Source organism: Sabethes cyaneus, chromosome 3 (assembly GCF_943734655.1).
Source record: "Sabethes cyaneus chromosome 3, idSabCyanKW18_F2, whole genome shotgun sequence".
Taxonomy (NCBI): Eukaryota; Metazoa; Arthropoda; class Insecta; order Diptera; family Culicidae; genus Sabethes; species Sabethes cyaneus.
Window position 1 is genome coordinate 22,642,451 of NC_071355.1, and position 17,455 is coordinate 22,659,905.

The 17,455-nt window shown below is 40.9% G+C and overlaps 1 protein-coding gene across 8 annotated transcripts in view; it reads right to left on the reverse strand.

Moving 5' to 3' along the window:
- Positions 1 to 1,349: 1,349 nt before the first annotated feature.
- The window catches only part of LOC128741336 (patched domain-containing protein 3-like), a 64,468-nt gene continuing 48,362 nt past the window's right edge, over positions 1,350 to 17,455 (reverse strand). For all 8 annotated transcript variants that reach the window (XM_053837094.1, XM_053837086.1, XM_053837088.1 and 5 more), the window contains exons 3-7: positions 4,418 to 4,664; positions 4,263 to 4,348; positions 3,519 to 4,203; positions 2,592 to 3,453; positions 1,350 to 2,529 (exon numbers count right to left, since the gene is read on the reverse strand). In XM_053837094.1, coding sequence (XP_053693069.1) covers positions 1,580 to 2,529; positions 2,592 to 3,453; positions 3,519 to 4,203; positions 4,263 to 4,348; positions 4,418 to 4,664 — 2,830 coding nt within the window. In that variant the 3' untranslated portion in view covers positions 1,350 to 1,579. The remainder of the gene's footprint in view (positions 2,530 to 2,591; positions 3,454 to 3,518; positions 4,204 to 4,262; positions 4,349 to 4,417; positions 4,665 to 17,455) is intronic.

The following is a 17,455-nucleotide window of genomic DNA, read 5'->3' on the forward strand; positions in this document are numbered from 1 at the left end:
TGCCTTAAACAGGTTCAAGAGCTATAATTATTATTTGGCCCACAATTTCACTCTCTTCATTGTTAGTAGTCGAAGAATCTCGTCGGGATTAACACCAAGTTGTTTTTCTAAGTGTTTTATTATCTTTTATCAAATTTAGTTCTTATTCGAATAAGGAGTTGGAAAAAAATAAGCAGATTAGAAAATACCGGAAATACCGGTTTTTTGCCTTTCCAAAACCGGTATTTCGGTATCCAAAAATTGGCCGGTATTACCGATTTCGGTACTACCGGTACTACCGGTTAGACAGCCCTAGTGCACTCGAAGTTTCACTCTTAACACCGGCGTCCGGTTGCGGCCTCTCTGACGGCCGAGCGTACCATGCTCCATCCGTTTTCGAGAGTTGAAGCATCTAACTCCACAGCAAAAGGTAGGAGCGAAAGGATTGTGGAATTACCGAATGTTTAACCGAGTGTGGCCGTCGATAGTTTTGAGCGCACATGTACTGCTACTAGGCAATGGTGCGTGTCGATATCCGCACCCCGTAGGGGGCGTACGTTCGAGAAAAACCGGCCCTCGATGAGAATAGGGTCGATTTGGTCCGAAGTTTGTTGGTCAGGTGGCTTTGTAGATATCTTTGTGGGGAAAGAATGTGCTTTTGATCACCAGGCATCGGGAGGTTACAAAGTTCATACTGTACTGTTCATTGAACCTGGTGTTAAAATGAACACTAAATATTATATCGATAATGTTTTGAAGAACCATTTGCTTCCCATCGTCAAAAAACACTACAAAATTGCTCCATACTGCTTCCAACAAGATTCTGCACCGTCTCACCAGGCGAAAGCTACACAGGTTCTTTGAAAGAACGCCTGCCTGATCGCCTGATCTGAAACCTCTCAACTTCTATGCCAGGGGCTAGAAGCAAAGGATTGACTGTGGATACTTCCAAGCGATACATTGTGGGGATGAGTTTACCGATGATCGCATGAGGTGTACTTATAATGCAATAATTTATGAAGTACCTACATCTTAGTTTTGCTCTGCTCATGTCATGCTAAAGCTGAATCAGGAATGGTTTCGTTTTGTGTTCAAAAACAGTCTGGGCTGATTGAGTTCTAGGCAAATTGAGGATAAGTCGGGAAAAGCCCGTGGTCAGCGACTACAGAGGAAGGTTCATAATACACATTTTCTATATAGAAACGTCAAATGATCAGTTGATACCGTATATTTATAAATAAATTATGAAAAGCAATAGGAAGTAATCACTGCAAGCCGCGTTTTTGATGAATAGACAAAAGAAAATTAAAAAATATTTCGGACTTACTAATAACAACGTTCGAATTATATCCGCATTTATCCTGGTTTACCAGTGTGTAATTACTTTATAAAAATACTTAATATTAAATATTGATTAGAATCACAATGGCTTATCGAAGCCCTACTAGGCGTGCGTTGTACCTAGCGAAATATAGCATTAAAAAATTGTTAGTGCGTATGGAGAGTTTCTCTTTTCGCTATATCGTTAAAAATCTGTGCACTCGGTGCAATGAGTCATGGAACGCTATTTTGTAGGTGATAATTCCGCGAAAAAAAAGGTTTACGGCAGATTGTCCTCCCGCATGGGTTGCTGTTCCTCGTCGTTCAGCACAAGGCCGCCACCATTCTGTCGATTGAAACGTTTTCGATGTTCATCGGTGACGAGGGTCATCTCTTTTTCGTAATCGTTGGGGATTTGTTTCGGCTCGTCTAGGAAACCGCTATAAGGGGGTGGGCCTACCAAGCTAAGGATCACAGGCAGTAGCACCAAACCGTGGAAGAGGCCAAGTAAAATTACTAGTAGAAATATTTTGAAGAATGTTCGGTATGTGTATGCTTGCGATCCGGACAGAACGCTTAGTGAGAGAATCGTAGAACCACCCCCGTATAAAACGGCTGCGCCGATGTGTAGAACTGTTTCCAGCGCTCGTTTGTTACGATTTCCGTGGCTTATTGTGAGGAATGTGTGTCCAATGTGGGCAGCATAGTCTACACATAGGCCTACGGCCAACTGGAGTCCGATGCAGGACACGAGATCCAACGTAAGGTCCCACCGCTCCATGAATCCGCCAACATTCACCAGAGTTAGCAGTACGCAGATGAAGATCCAGAAGCAAATTTGAGGATTAACGATCAGCACTCCTGTACAGAACATCACTCCAACCATGGCAATCGCTATGTTTCGGTAGATTTCCGTGTCGATGATTTCATCGGTAACCCAATTGCCGAAAATCTTTGCCCAAAGTGTACTGAAATGATCTTCGGTTGCGATCCGGTTCCGGGCGAGCATGTTCTCCACGGCATGTTTCGCCGGCAGGTACTCGTCGCGTTCCTTGAACGGCCGAAACTTGAACTCGATTGTACTGACGGTGATGTTCGGGGCTGGCTGTCCGCATTTCAGCATAGTGTTGAACTTGAAATTCATTTGATAGCGTCCCCCATCGTGGCTGTAAAGAAACTTCGATAGATACTCGCGAAAGTTCTTATCGGTAAGCTCTTCTTCGCCGATATCTGAAAATAAAAATAATGTGAAGGCTGGTGTTGCTTATCAGTGAGGAAGGTTATTTTTGTACCTTTATCATAATAAGTATGCACAAAATCCTGAAAAGGTATAACCCAGGAATTAACACTGTGCAGGATATCAGTCCGATTTTCTAGTTCTTTTGTGATTTGAATCATATCTTTTAAATGATCCGTATAGTTGTACTCTCCAAACAGCAGCATAGCCTCGAATCCGGTATTGGGATAGTGTTCTTTACTCTTAGTAATGAACTTGCTGAAATAGGTATCTTCCGGAATGAACCAGTTTGGATCGAACTTCTGACGCAGTTTTAGCAAACTTTGAATATTCAAACCAGTCATCGTTATAACGCCCACGATTATGAGAGTTTTTCCAATTTTTGTTAGAATGATTTTCGAATAAACCGCATTGACGAAACGATACATAAGATTGTGCTGACACCAAAGTTTCGTGGATTTTTCACCGTGAATTATCCAAGGAGCGAAAGAATTTCTCCGCGCAGCGACCCGCTGTTCATCCAAAGTGAAAATAGCAACGTAGAATGTAATCACGAAGCTGTACATCATAAAAACTCCTGCAGCAGCGTAAATACAGAACGATTGAAGCGACGGCATTACGGTTATTGAGCCTACCGCAAAAGCGACAATGTCGGTTAATGATGTGACCGTGATGGAAGCTCCCGCATGCTTCAGCATCAGACCCATCCGTTCCGGTAGAGGCAGATGGGAGTGCGACTCATGAACTTTCCTGTAGCAAGCCATCATAACAAACATGTCATCTACACCCAGCCCCATTAGTAGAAACGGCAAACAAGTGTGGACAGGTCCATAGGAAACGCCCAGCGCGGACACGATTCCGCAACCAGCTACGAATCCCATTCCAATGTTCAGCAAACCAACCGAACCCAAGATGATCTGCAAGAAACACATTAAAACCCGGTAATAAGCAAGATTGATTTTGAAAAAATGTTCTCCCCTACCCGAAATTCTGTCCAACTAAATCTCGAAAGCACCAGCTGCATATAGACAAACATAAGCACCCCTCCAATCAGGAGTTTATCAATATCTTTAAACATAGAATCCGCACTGATATCTCCGTAGCTACGACCGGCCGCGTAGAACAAATTTACATCCCCACGGGTGTAGTTCTCCGCAATCAAGTGCAGCTTGTCCAGAAATGCCGCCTCCCACGCCAGTGCTCCCTCGGTGGCCCAATCTTCCGTGCCGGCAATGTTACCGCTAACGTCCAAATCCACCTCGGAAAAGTTAACGTGCAGCATCCAGTTTGTCATCACGGAACTGGCGGAAACGATTCGACCGCTCCAATCACGTTCGACTCCGCCGAGCATTTCCGTGTAGTCCACGGTGTGACCTGTGACGGGACTTATTTTCGTTTTGTTCAGCTTCTCTACGATTTGCTCCTTCGTCAGTTGAGCAATCACATCGCGATCGTACTTCCACAGTTCCAGAATACTCAGCTCTATGCACCCAATCGGTAGCCTGTCGATCATCGGGCAGTACATGAACGAGGGCAGATCTACGCTTGGGTTGAAGAAGGGCTTCGTCTTCTTCGGGCGTTTTGTCGTGGCGATGGTTGTGGTGTGGTTCGATAGATCTTCACGCTTACGGCGTCTATTTGCAGTATATTCGGCTATTAGAGGAACTCTGAAAGTTTAGAAGAATATTACATTATCTGAACTACTGAAAGTAGGCAAATATATTACTTAAAACAAACATCTTTCCAGGTGTAGGTTTTGCCTTTGTTGTCGGATGCTTCTAGCGCCACAATATCCTCCGTAAGTGCAGCTAACTAAAAGATAAAACATCTTAAGCAAGTTTGTTCCCCCGGGTAAAAACCCGGTTAAAATAGCTATAATACCTGTTGAAGAACCTCCGGCGTTAGGACATCCGGAGCCGTAAGCATTACCATCTCTAGCCGGTTTCCTTCCTTAAAGTTTTCGGTTAGCCAGTTCGTATCGTGCAGGAATTTGGAGTTGTGTGGAATCCAAAGCTTCATCGGGCTCTTCTCTTTGTGAAACTTGAAAAAACCCAAACTGCAGCAGGCCACGACCAGCCAGCTTATCGCAATCGTACGCCATGGATTTTTCGCGATGTGTCGTCCGAGTCTGAAAAGAAGTTTAGGTTCGTGTTAGTTTAATTTTGTTGATAAAACAAGTGTTTGAGTGTTCGACTGCACCAATATCGGTAATTACGAACTTGTTATTGGTTTAGCATAGAAGACAAGCTTTTTTAATAATAAAATATGATGTAAAGTACCCTTCTGATTCTAACCTTGAATACTTAAGCAATGCTAAAACTTTGTTCTAAGTAAAATGTGCAAGTTTTTTTTTATTTTACCTCCTTAAATGATTTTCTCGGAATAAATTTAAAGTGAAGATAGCATATTTTACATTAAAAAAAGAATGATCAATTAGGTAAACTTAAAAATTTCGAAATAGGCCAAAATTAACGGGTGGCAACTCAAATTTTGGAATTTATTTCTCAAGCTGTCAAAAAAGACAACGATACTGGAAGAAGATCTGATTTACATAAATTAAAAATACATTGTCCATTCGTTGAAAAAAATTAGTGAAAATTTGAAAACGAGCCACCCCGGCTCTATGCTGCTGAAGAAGAAGAGGCAGATTTACCTGGTTGTGGTTTTTGGGTACAAATGGGATCGAAAAACTATCCATGGAATAGTATCGATCATTTCCGGGAATGTGCGTCTTTGAAAGAAGGAAGTAACTTTCGTCGTCCAAAACAAAGCATTTTCCGGAATATATTATTTATCAACTAGCGGCATGGGGATTTCAGGTTCAGCATCGAAATCTTTTCCTTAGTGTAACCCGGGGCTCTTGTGTTCTTTCGGGACTTTATTCCGACTCTTTTCAATGTTTTGTAGGTGTCTGGAGGGAACAGTTGAACTTTTAGCTGCATCCCGTTGGCGGAATTCCTGTTGTTGAAGGCATGAGAAAGAGAACGAAGTCCTTCTGCGTTCATAATTTTAGTTTGGTCTCCCAATATCTTACTTGTGAGTAGTTGTTAGGGATCTTAGGATTTGGTAAATAGTCGAAACCGCGACATTTTCACTTTTAAAACGTTGTACCGTATATACTTTTTGCCGAGATATTAGTGCAATTTGTAGAAGTGTACAACGCACTCGTGAAAAGCTTCTTGTTTTGTCGCCATTTTGAGCTAAAATTGGCAAGCATAAACAAAACAAAAACTACTGGCAGAAAGAGAAGGGGGAGGCCTAACACATACACACTCTCATTTAACTCTGAGCTCGCAGACGCGGACGCGGGAACAGCGACAACTCAGTTGAACCGTTGAAGAATGCAAGCGGCACTCGTGATACGAAACCCTCAGTAGGTTCAGTAAATACGGAATCACTAAGCGATGATCTTTTCTGGATCCATCTCTCGGCCTTCCAACCACGAACTTCTGAAGATGAGATTGCGGCACTTGTCCAAGATTGCTTGGGTTTAAATGCAGATACTAAACCAAAAGTGGTTAAGCAGGTGCCCAGAGATACGGATCTTTCCACATGGAGATTTGTTTCCTTCAAAGTTGGCGTCCGTCGTGATTTTAAAACTGTCCGCTGTCTAGTAACTCTTGACCAGATAATGCGCTTTTTCGGGAATTTGAGGATTATCGAGCAAAAAACGTCGTAGTCGGCTTGCAGTTGAACTCGCAAGCCGCAACTCAACCCGGGCCAACGGACGCCAACAGACCAGGCCTTCTAAAACCACCGGAAGAACATTAGAAACGCCAGAACCGGAACGCACTTTACCCAACTGTTGTGCAGCCCCCGTCTTACAAAACTCAGCCGCGTTGGTTGAATCTCATCGTAATCGTCACCGATCTGCCAAAGAAGTATGTCTTGATCTTGCAACCCGTGAGTCAGAACGCACTGCCTGTCGCATTATGGGAGACCCTAAACCACTCGATGCAGTCGCGCTAACCGTTCGAAGACGTTGTCATCGAAGTTGTACTGTATCCTGCCATCAGAGTCGTTCTGGCCCTGTAGTCGAGTCTGGTGAAGGGTTCTCCCGAACTTCATCCTCAGGCAAGTATGTACACACTGGCGACATTTCACTGCCTAATCAGATTCCGTGTTCTAGCACACTTTCTGGTTCTCAATGGCCTACCAGAACCACTCGTGACCGTTTTACTGCCTACGGGCATTTTTCATCTCGTCAACATTCCACACCCGTGTCATCGCCCGAGTCATTATTTTTCACCACCGGGACGCTCATTGGACTGCTCCTGGTTCCTCTAGCCCAGTCGTGCCGTCCCCTGCCAGTATCCAGCTAAGTCGTCCCGGACCTGTGGCTAAATGTGGATCAGGGTCTTCCAACTTGCCTTCTCATGCAAGTATAGTCACGATATTGTTCATTCGCTGCCTGATGTTGATCAGATTCACAGTACTGCGGACTACGTTAATTTTCGCGAAAATGGTCCAGTTGCGCCATCTTTTCACAAGAGGAGAGCCCAGCCCGCCGACGACGGCGAGAATCCTGTTTGCTTCAGCATCGAAAATGGACAACATCCACCTAACGTATTTGTCAGAGAAACGGATTGCTCGACTCCGAGCCGCAAGGAAGATATCATCGTCTTCTACCAAAACGCCGGTGGAATGAATTATGATGTTCAAGAGTACCGACTACCTGCATCAGATCGCTGCTATGATGTCATTGCCCTATGCGAAACATGGCTCGATTCCCGAACAGTCTCGAGTCAAGTTTTTGGATCCGATTATGAAGTCTTTCGTTGCGAGCGGAACCCGAATAATAGTCGCAAATGTATCGGCGGTGGTGTTTTGATAGCTGTCCATCGCGGGTTAGAAGCCAGGGCTGCATGGAAGATGGAACTGTGTAGAGCAAATTTGGATGACCATCAAGCTAAGTGATCGCACACTTTTTCTTTGCGCTTTATACAGCGCACCTGATCGTGTCCGCGACAACGATCTTATTGATGTCCACTGTCAATCGGTGTACTCTATTATAAGAGAGGCTACCCCTCTTGATAAGATCATCATTCTGGGCGACTTTAACCTGCCAGATATCTCATGGAAACCTGCCCATAGCGGATTTCTCTTCCCGGATCCTGAAAACTCGACGATTCATGCTGGTGCAGTAAACCTTCTCGACAATTATAGTGCTGCAATGCTCCATCAAGTTAACCATGTAGTTAACGAAAACAACCGTTGCTTGGATCTCTGTTTCGTGAGCTCATTAGAAAAGCCCCCATTCATCACAACAGCTCCATGTCCGCTAATTAAGCCAGTTTTGCACCACCAGATCTGCATAGTATTAATGACAAATTGTCCAGTATTGACTGGGCAGAGATACTTGACCCAGAGGACGTCGAAGCTGCGGCGCAAACCTTCTCACATGTTCTATTATATGTTATAGATCGACACGTCCCGAAAAGAAGTCACTGCATCACTTCTCTCCCCTCTTGGTACACGAATGAGTTGCGCAAACTGAAGTCATACAAAAGGGCAGCATTACGAAGATTCACGAAGCATCGCACGCTTTCGCTAAAACGTCATTATACGAGAGTGAGCCTTTTATATAAGCGAGCCAGTAGGCAATGCTTTTTACGGCATCAACAGAGCATTCAACGGAAACTAAAGCGTCACCCGAAGTGCGTCTGGAACTATGTAAACAATCAACGCAGAGAGTCCGGCCTCCCGTCATCTATGGAATATAACGGGGAAATCGCTGCCGCACCTCAGGATATATGCCGTTCCTTTTCCAGTAAATTTGCAAGTGTTTTCACTAACGAGGTATTGAGCGTTGACCATGTTGCCCTAACAGCAAGCAATGTTCCAATTTATGGTCAAACACTAGGTGCCATTGATGTCAACGTCGAGAAAATCTCAAAAGCCGCTTCCATGCTTAAGTCGTCTTTCAACCCTAGACCTGATGGAGTACCTTCTGCATTTCTGAAGAGACACATATCCTGTATGTTGACGCCATTGCTCTATCTATTCCGAATGTCCATCTCTAGCGGTGTATTCAAATCGTGTTGGAAATTTCCGCATATGTTTCCTGTGCATAAAAGAGGTAGTAAACGAGATGTGAACAACTGTAGAGGAATCATATCGCTCAGTGCAGTTTCAAAACTATTTGAGCTGGTAATCATGGAACCTCTATTGGCAACATCTAAGTGCCGATCAACATGGCTTCATTTCCTAGCGCTCTATCACCACTAACCTGCTGTGTCTGACATCATACATAACGGGAAGTATGGACCACCGTGCTCAAACAGACGACTTGTCGGCCGCTTTTGATAAGATAAACCATGACATCGCAATTGCAAAATTGCATAGACTGGACGTTAGCGACAACCTTTTGCGCTGGTTTTGCTCATATCTGACCAATCGACAGTTGGTGGTTGCCATTGGAGATTGTATGTCCGATAGCTATCTAGCCTCTTCAGGTATTCCTCAGGGAAGCCATCTAGGACCTTTGATCTTTCTGCTCTACTTCAACGATGCTAATTTGGCTATCAAATGCCCTCGACTCTCGTATGCGGATGACCAGAAAATGTTTTCCCAGATCCGTTCGACAGACGATTGTCACTTTCTCCAAAATCAGTTGGAGGCCTTTGCCACTTGCCCAGCAAACCACAAATCGTATAATAATGTGTGAAAATCATCTTAAATATCGCTAAACAAACTCGAAATCGTACATAAAGCTTAATAAAGCGCACCCTAGTTTACATTTATTCGTACAAAATGATAGTAACTGATTCACATACGATTTTCGTCACAGAATTGTATAGCATTATGGAACTATTCATGTTGAGTCGAATTTCATCGTATACAAATACTTATGAATGTGAATTGTTTTCATATAATTTGTAGTACGTATATCGCCTCCAAAACAGTACGCATATGCTAGTTTCGTGCATCGAATGCGATTTTTCTAGATATATATCGGTACATATATCATATTTGTTACTTTGTTATACGCACGAAAATGTTTGCTGGGTGGTGCGATGTGAACCGCATGCTAGAGAACCCGGAGAAGTGTTCAATTATCACTTTCTCCAGAAAGAAGACCCGATCCTGTTTGGTTATAAGCTCAATGGCACACCGATCGAACGTGTTTCGCAGACCTGGGAGTTATCTTGGATCCGCAGTTAACGTACAAGGAGCATATCTCGTACATTGTCACTAAAGCTTCGAGGTCATTAGGCTTCATTTTCAGGACCCACCCATTTGCTCGAAAATGAAAACAAACGTAATGGGAAGAACAGCAAAAGCATGAGAAGACCGTCTTCGCGACTCTCTCTTAGCTACTGACAAGAGGGCTTCAAATATTGGAACTTTTGCACTTGAAAACATGTGTGTGGCACGCAGAAAATAACCACACTAATAATTTTCGCGTGGGAGTCCAAATAGGCGGAATGCCCGTAATAATTGGTTGTTTTATTCAGTAATTGACATTGCACCCCTAATTTTATGAATGTTTCTTGTAGCATTTTTTTCTCAGCTTTTCAATGCTTGTCCTAAAATGAAAATCGGTTAAAAACGGCGATTTTTTGATAGAATCCAATATGGCGACCAAATCCAAGATGGCCGCCAAAACATTTTTTTACTCCATTTGAAAGCTCTGTTCTTCTTCTTTGCAGAACCGGGCCATTTTTTAGTTGTTTCATGGCAAATTTCTGAAATACCACATGATATAGATCTCAAGGTTTGCTCAAAATTCAACTGTTTTTGAAACTGTTAGACCCCTTGGTGAACGAGGGGTCCACTATTTCGAGGTATTCAAAGTGTAATTCTCATTTTTTAACCATTTTCAACCAATTAAGTGCAAAAGTTCCAATATTTGAAGGCTTCGTGTCAGTAGTGGCCCCGTTTCAGCGAGAATTACTCATATGGTTTTTTGGCATTTTTACATCGCCTTATTTTGTCATCTGTTCATTGTCTTCTCTTCATATTCGTCGTCTCTTCGCCATCTTTCTGTCAAATTTCTATCGTCTTTTCGTTGTCTTTTTGCCAGCTTTTCATTTTTAACGTCTGTTTCAATGCGTTTATCGGCAGTTTTTATCATCTTTTTTGTTGTCCTTACGTCGGCATTTTGTCGGTTTTCTGTCGTAAATCTGTCACTTGCTTTCCTTTTTTTTGCTTTTTGGTCGCCTTTTCGTAGCAGTACACGGATGATATTTTGTACTTATTTTTTCATCGTAATTCTGGCGTATTTACATCATCTCTGTCATATGTATGCTCTCTTTTCGTCATTCTTTCATCATTCGTTCGTCGTTCATTTGTTGTTTTTTTCACGCCTTTTTTATCATCCTTTTATTGAATTTATTCGTATTTGTCATCTTTTAGCCGCATTTTTGTCGTCTTTTCATAGTATTCTTGACACCTCTTTGTCGTCCGTCTACGTTTTTGTCATCTGTTTGTCGTTTTTCGACGTCATATATTTCGCAGCTTTTGCGGTTGCTTTTTGCCGTCTTTTTTTGTCTTTTTTGTCTTGTTGTCTTTCCGTTACGTTTTTTCGTTAGCCTGTTTATTGACAAAACAAGAAAAAACGGCGGTGTCTTTTCATCAAATTTTTACATCTTTTTTCGGCTTTTCATCGTCTTATCATTACTTTTTCGTTATCGTTCCATCGTCCATCGACCATCGTTCCATTATCTTCTTATCATCCATTTTGCTATCTCTTCATCGTTCTTCTGTCTTTTTTCTGTTGCCTTTTAGATTTTTTTTCTGTCACCTTTTAATGGTCCTTTTTCCATCTTTCCAACGTGTAGCACATCATAGCCTGTCGTGTTTTGCCGTTTTTATCGTCTCTTTTATTTGGACGTCTTTTGGATATTTTTAGACGTCTTTTTAACATGTTTTTTTGACACTGGTTTGGCTTCTTTTCGTCATCTTATCGTTGTCGGTTATTCTTCTTTTTGTCAGCTTTTAGTTGTCTTTTCTTGTATTCGTCGTTCTTAGTAACTTTTTTGTTGTATTTTTGTTTATGCTTCATAACGTTTTCGTTTACTTTTTTATCGTCTTTTTTCGTTTTGTAATCATCTTTTTATCGTTTATCTTTTTGTCGTCGTTGTTCCATTTTTTATTGAGTCTTCAGCACTTTTTCGTCGTTTTTGCGACATTCTGTTTGACTGTCTAACAACAAAATTGTTACCTTTTTACTATCTTTTCGTCGTCGTTTTAGCATGATCCGCTTCACGCTTTTCAAACCCTTTTTTGTCTTGTTTTTTTTCGTCGTTGTTTTAGCATTTTTCAAACTTTCAAATTAATTCTTAAAGAATTAGGGTTTGCTTTTCAGCTTATTATTCACTTGTATGTAGCGAGTTTTGTAACTGAACGAAATTTCCAACTTTTTCCGCGGAGTTTATGAAAATCCGTAGATATGAACACTTGATCCTTAGGTCCGTAGAAAATTTCTAAATCTGTAGTATAACGGATAAATACGTATATCTGGTATCAATGACTCCAATTTGAAATCCAATTCAAATTAGTTCAATTTCTTGTCCAATATAACTCCCATTTCAAGTTCTATTTCAGACGTTTCTTTATTACTATCTGCCACTTTAATGCCAACTGTGATAAACCGGAAGATGCTATGTCGTACACAATAAACATGATAGGCAATGTTCTGATGACCATCTGGTGAAAAGTTTATGCAAAAGAAACCTACAATGGTCAATTGCAAGCCCAATTCCATGTCCCATTTCAAGTCCCATTTCAAGTCCCATTTAATGTCCCATTTTAACTTCAATTTTGGGTTCAATCTCGTGTCTCTTTTCATTTTTCTTCTTTTTTTTCATGTGCAAAATTTCGTCACCATCTGTCAAGTGGTTATATCGAGATAGTCTCCAAGCAAGAAGTGCTTCGACGCAGGTCAATTCTTTCGTCTGGTTCGTCCCGCAGACAGTGAAGCGGGACGGACTTCATCAAGGTTTTCAAGGAAAGAAAGGCGCCTAACCGAACCGACAAACGGAATACGCTGGCCAAAGTAGTACTTGGTCATCTATGGGTGCGGCAAATTCAGCAAATCGTATATAACGATCGGCACCATCAACGGTCAAATATATGAAGAAGAATGCCTCCAGAAGCATCTGCCCAAGTAGCACACGTTGTCACAATTGAGTCGCAGCGGCTGATATGCGACAAATTTAAATGTAAAACTTCGGTTACAGTAACCTAAAATATAACAGTTGTGTAACCGAAATAGCGCAACTTATGTAACTAAATCTGGTTACATTAACAGTTACTCAATAACCAATATGTAACATGTATAGTTACAAAATGGTTACTATTGAAGTTACACATAAACTGTAAATTGACTTTCAATTGGTGGCAAATTAGTTATCTTGTAACTTTTATTGCATAGCGAAAATGTAGCAGGTTTATTATTTCAATCTATGGCTGTCAACGTCAAGCAGTAAATTTAACTGTTGAATATAGAAGAGTGTATAAATTATTATTTCAACACAAATTTTAATGCAGTTTCAAATTTATGGTGAAATGCATGATTCTAGCTTTGAAAAATTCACGCGCTCTTATTTAATATAGCTTTTCGTTACTTACTTCTTTGAAAAATTGATGTTTTGTAAATCAAATATAAAAATTTTAATTTTAATTTTTTGATTTTTTAAATTTATTCTTAGCAATAATGAATTAGTGGAGCATTCACCTAGAAACCATTAAAAATCAAGTTGTTTTCGCTATCACTTCTATCACAGTAAAATTCATAGCCATTTTGCCTTTGGTTCTAACTACTACACCATCGTCCTTGAAGTTTTGTATCGTTTTCGGCATATTGCATGAAATCATTTTAAGCAGCCATTGTTCATTGTTCGCATTGTTGATATCGGGAAAAGGTATTTTTTAGTGATTGTTGTGAAAAGAAAGTGTTAATTTAATATCAAAGAATAGTTTCAGTTTGAATAAAACAGTTACCACCAGTGTTAATCATAGAAGGTTACATTTCAGTTACATTCTAGTTGTACGTAACCTTAGCCTTCGACCTGGTTACGGTATCGGTTATACGGTAACCAATATTAAATCTGTTGTAGTCACTTATTTCTTATGTCGTCATTTCTAAGTTACACTGTAACCTATTTTCATTGCCGGTTTCGTTTCGATGTAACTTGATCGTTTTGACGTTTGAGAATAATCATCATTTGTTTACTTAATACCAATGTCTGGGCGGAGAAGATTCCAAGTACCATCAATTAAGTAAATAAACGCATTTACAAGAGCATTTCACAACCCGTGTACCAATTGTTTATCTTTACCATTGGCAATATTCTTCAGGTCTAGTTTTTCCTTAATCCGTTGTGTTTACAAGGAACAGTGAACAAACTGTTGCGAAAATGTTACTAGCCGACTTTTTTTGACTTCGTAACTGCTCGTAACGGAAAATTAACTGTTTTGCGACCAGCAAGTTGATGACAGTTCGAAAAAAAGGTTTCAATTTGGTCATTTGGTAACTACCTGGTAACTTTTTGAGATTTTTGTCACTAGAAAACTAAAAAGTAACTATTTTTAATTTAATGTAACCTAACTCGTTACAAGTATCCTAAATGTAACTGCTGTGCAACCTTTTTGTATTTTTTTATTTTTATGATTAGTTACAAGTGCTACTTGGGTGCTGGCCTTCCTCCGGTCTCACGAAGGTGACATTCTGTTTTAGCCGGATCTGGCATTGGGCCATAACGCGAAACTGGTGATGGAGTGGTACGAAGCCAACGATGTTGTTTTTGTGCCGAAGAAGGCAAATCCATCAAACTGGCCGGAGCCTCGCCCAATAGAAAAATTGTCGACCAACATTTGAAAGGGGCGGATAAGTCAGCTGTCAAACAGAACGAGTGAGAGTTCGTTTTCCTATGCTGCTCCAGCAAAAAATAACTCTCACTCGTTCTGTTTGACAGTTGGCTTATCCGCCCCTTTCAAATGTTGGTCGACAATTCTGGGCGATTATGAAGGGTATGCTACGGAAAATGGGGAAGATGTTCAAAAATGATCAAGAACGATAAGAAAGAGGGCCCCTACCCTACTCTACAAAAATATGCTAGCTATTACTGGTTTACTCATTGTCGTTGAATAAGCAGAGTCTTATAATTATTTTTATTACGACTTGAAGAGTACCGGATACTTAATTGAAAGTTAAACTACGCAACAGAATAGTTTGTTTTTTTTTTTGCAAATGTGATACCACAGAATGACCATGTTGTGAATCCTCTGTCGGCGAAAACAATGATATAAAAAAGTTATAAAAATAATAGTAAAATGTCAGAGTCTGGACTCAAGGTAAGTGCCATTGAGAGACAATGCCAATCAAATTATCCATTAGCTGACAAAGGCCCTTTCAAGTCGAGAGAGTCAATGATCATTTCACGACAAGGATCTCCGATCTCCACGCGGTGTTGAGTCACTGCCACCACATGACTCAAAGTCATTATGTGCCGGTGGTCACCGATCTATCCCAGAAGGTGCGAAGCAATTTTTGCTCCGTCACGGTTACTCAACTCAATATAATGATAATCGATCCGCCGAAATGGCACACGATATGGTGGGGAACTGTCCCACACTGCATACCGACGACCAGCGCAGCCGTCGCATCGTTCCGGTTTATTAAACTATTGCAAACAAAAAAAAACGTCACGCGCCTTCCATTGTCGGTCAATGTCAATTACCTCGCCGGTGAAGGCATTTCCTAATGCCGTTCGAATCCGTGGGGCTAGCAAACTTGCGTTGAACTTGCTACCAAAATATAAATGGATTCCACTGATGGCTATGTTTTCTGTGTTGTCGCATTACTCAGTGAAAACCATGCGCCAAAAATTCGACCAATTGAACTGAGCTTCATTAGCATTTTGATTATTTTTTCTACCGGTTAGGTAAGCAAAAACCGGTAATCTATTCGTTCACTAGAGGTCGATAGCAAAGTCTCACACATTTCTTGACTGGAACTTGTAAACTGACGAACTATGCGATTATGTTTATAGGCAAACAGTAGGGTGTCGTTCCTATTGTCACCAGTATGAATTGACACCAGCAAAGTAACTATTTCTCGCGTAACTTTTCAAAAGGACGTAAGTAACAATGAGAGATTCTCTTCTTGCCTCTTCTCTTTCATCTCCCACGGTACTGCAAATACACTTTAAAACACCAGCTTTGCATGAATCGGTTGCTAGCGTCATTATCTAGCTAAACGTAAGGAAATTTTTTGTTGGAATGCATTCATGTCGCCGTAATAATCAGAAGAGAGTGACGCCAAAGAGAGTCTCTCAATGTTACTTAGGTCCTTTTGAAAAGTTACGCGAGATTTCTGCTATTGTTATACGAAGGTAGTGATACACGGAGCGAAAAAGCTCCAGTTTGTTTCAAACAAAATGATTGTTGCTTTTAAGCCTCAATAAAATATTTTTATAACAACCTGAAAATATTGTTGTTTCAAAACAAGATTCTGTTTGAATCAAGAAAATAACAGTTTTGAATTAAAAGTAAAGTATTTTCAACTTTGAAGTTAAGATTGATATAACAATAAATATTTTCATTTCAATCATATATTTCAGTTTGAAACAAAACGAAATTTTTGTTTGTGCGTAAAACAACCATAAATATGGTTGAAACTACATTTTTATTCTCCGTGTACCAAGTGGTCAGTTGCTTGCTGAAAATTTTTCGAAATAAAATAAAATTAACTTTGTTAATAATGGGTATTTACCGTAAATGTAACTTTTCTGTAATTCTAAATGTTGCGGATACAAATAGAAGTAATTTAATTTAAACCAGAATGATACTTCAAACAGAAAGCGGACTCAACGATTAGATCGTCAACAGTGTCCATTACCTTATACGTAGACGGTAGTATACAAATAAACAAAGCACCCACCCCCGTCGCAACCGGCTTCAACAGTGGTAACGTCTCGAGCCGGCACCGGTTATTTCTACAACAAACCGGCATGAATAAAACTTTATTTTAATCACTGTCACGATGTTCGCGCAAAAAAACAGTCGAACTGCCAGATTACTGATTTGCCTAACACCTGACGATCCGTTCTGGTATGAATCTATGAATCTAAAAGTATCTAGCCAACCGGAAATCGACCCTTGATGCTTCAACAGTTAAAGTTATGAACCTAGCCCATCGTAACCTAGAAGAATTCGATTAATTTCACTTTGCGTCGAACGAATTTCACTAACGGCATGGACTTCATGGCAACTGTGATGACGTGGCAGACTGACGCAACCGACAGTCTGGAGTGCCCAATGTCAAGGCCAATGGGCACGCAGTCCAAAGCTCTCGTTCCATAATGTGAGCAAACGCTAAGTCCCCTGGCCCCTGCCACATCCCTCTCCCTCCCCAAGTGCCATCCGCCACATCGCCACACCGATTCGGAATGCTAAAGAGTATAAAGCGTCAAATAAAAGTTAAACATCACACCAAAATGTTAAGCACGGGGACCGAAAAGTAAGTACGATGACGCATGTACAGGTCGGTAAATGTGATTTGTTTAGCCAAAGCAATCTAAGCCGACGAATAAAATGCGGTAAGCAAGCAGGTAAGCATTATCTATCAAACAGTGATCAACAGTGCAAACAGTCTTCAGGAGAAACCTGCCAAATATTTACGTTGTGGGGTTTTCGGTTACGACGAGCCACTTGAAACCGGGTGGCGATGGCGAATCCTGGAGAACACCGCAACAGGAGACGATAAGCCGGAACGCGGAACCGATCAACTTTAAACTGTCGTTTTCAAAATAAAATTTAGTTTTGTGTGTATTTTGACGTAGGACTACGTCTTACGGTAAGGTTTGGCTAGATAGTGGTGTTATTCCAAAAAATCTTTCTGAAAAAGGGGTTAGGGTTTGAACGCTAATTGCTTAGCGGTTTCCTAATTTCTCACTTTTTGTGAGAAACTCT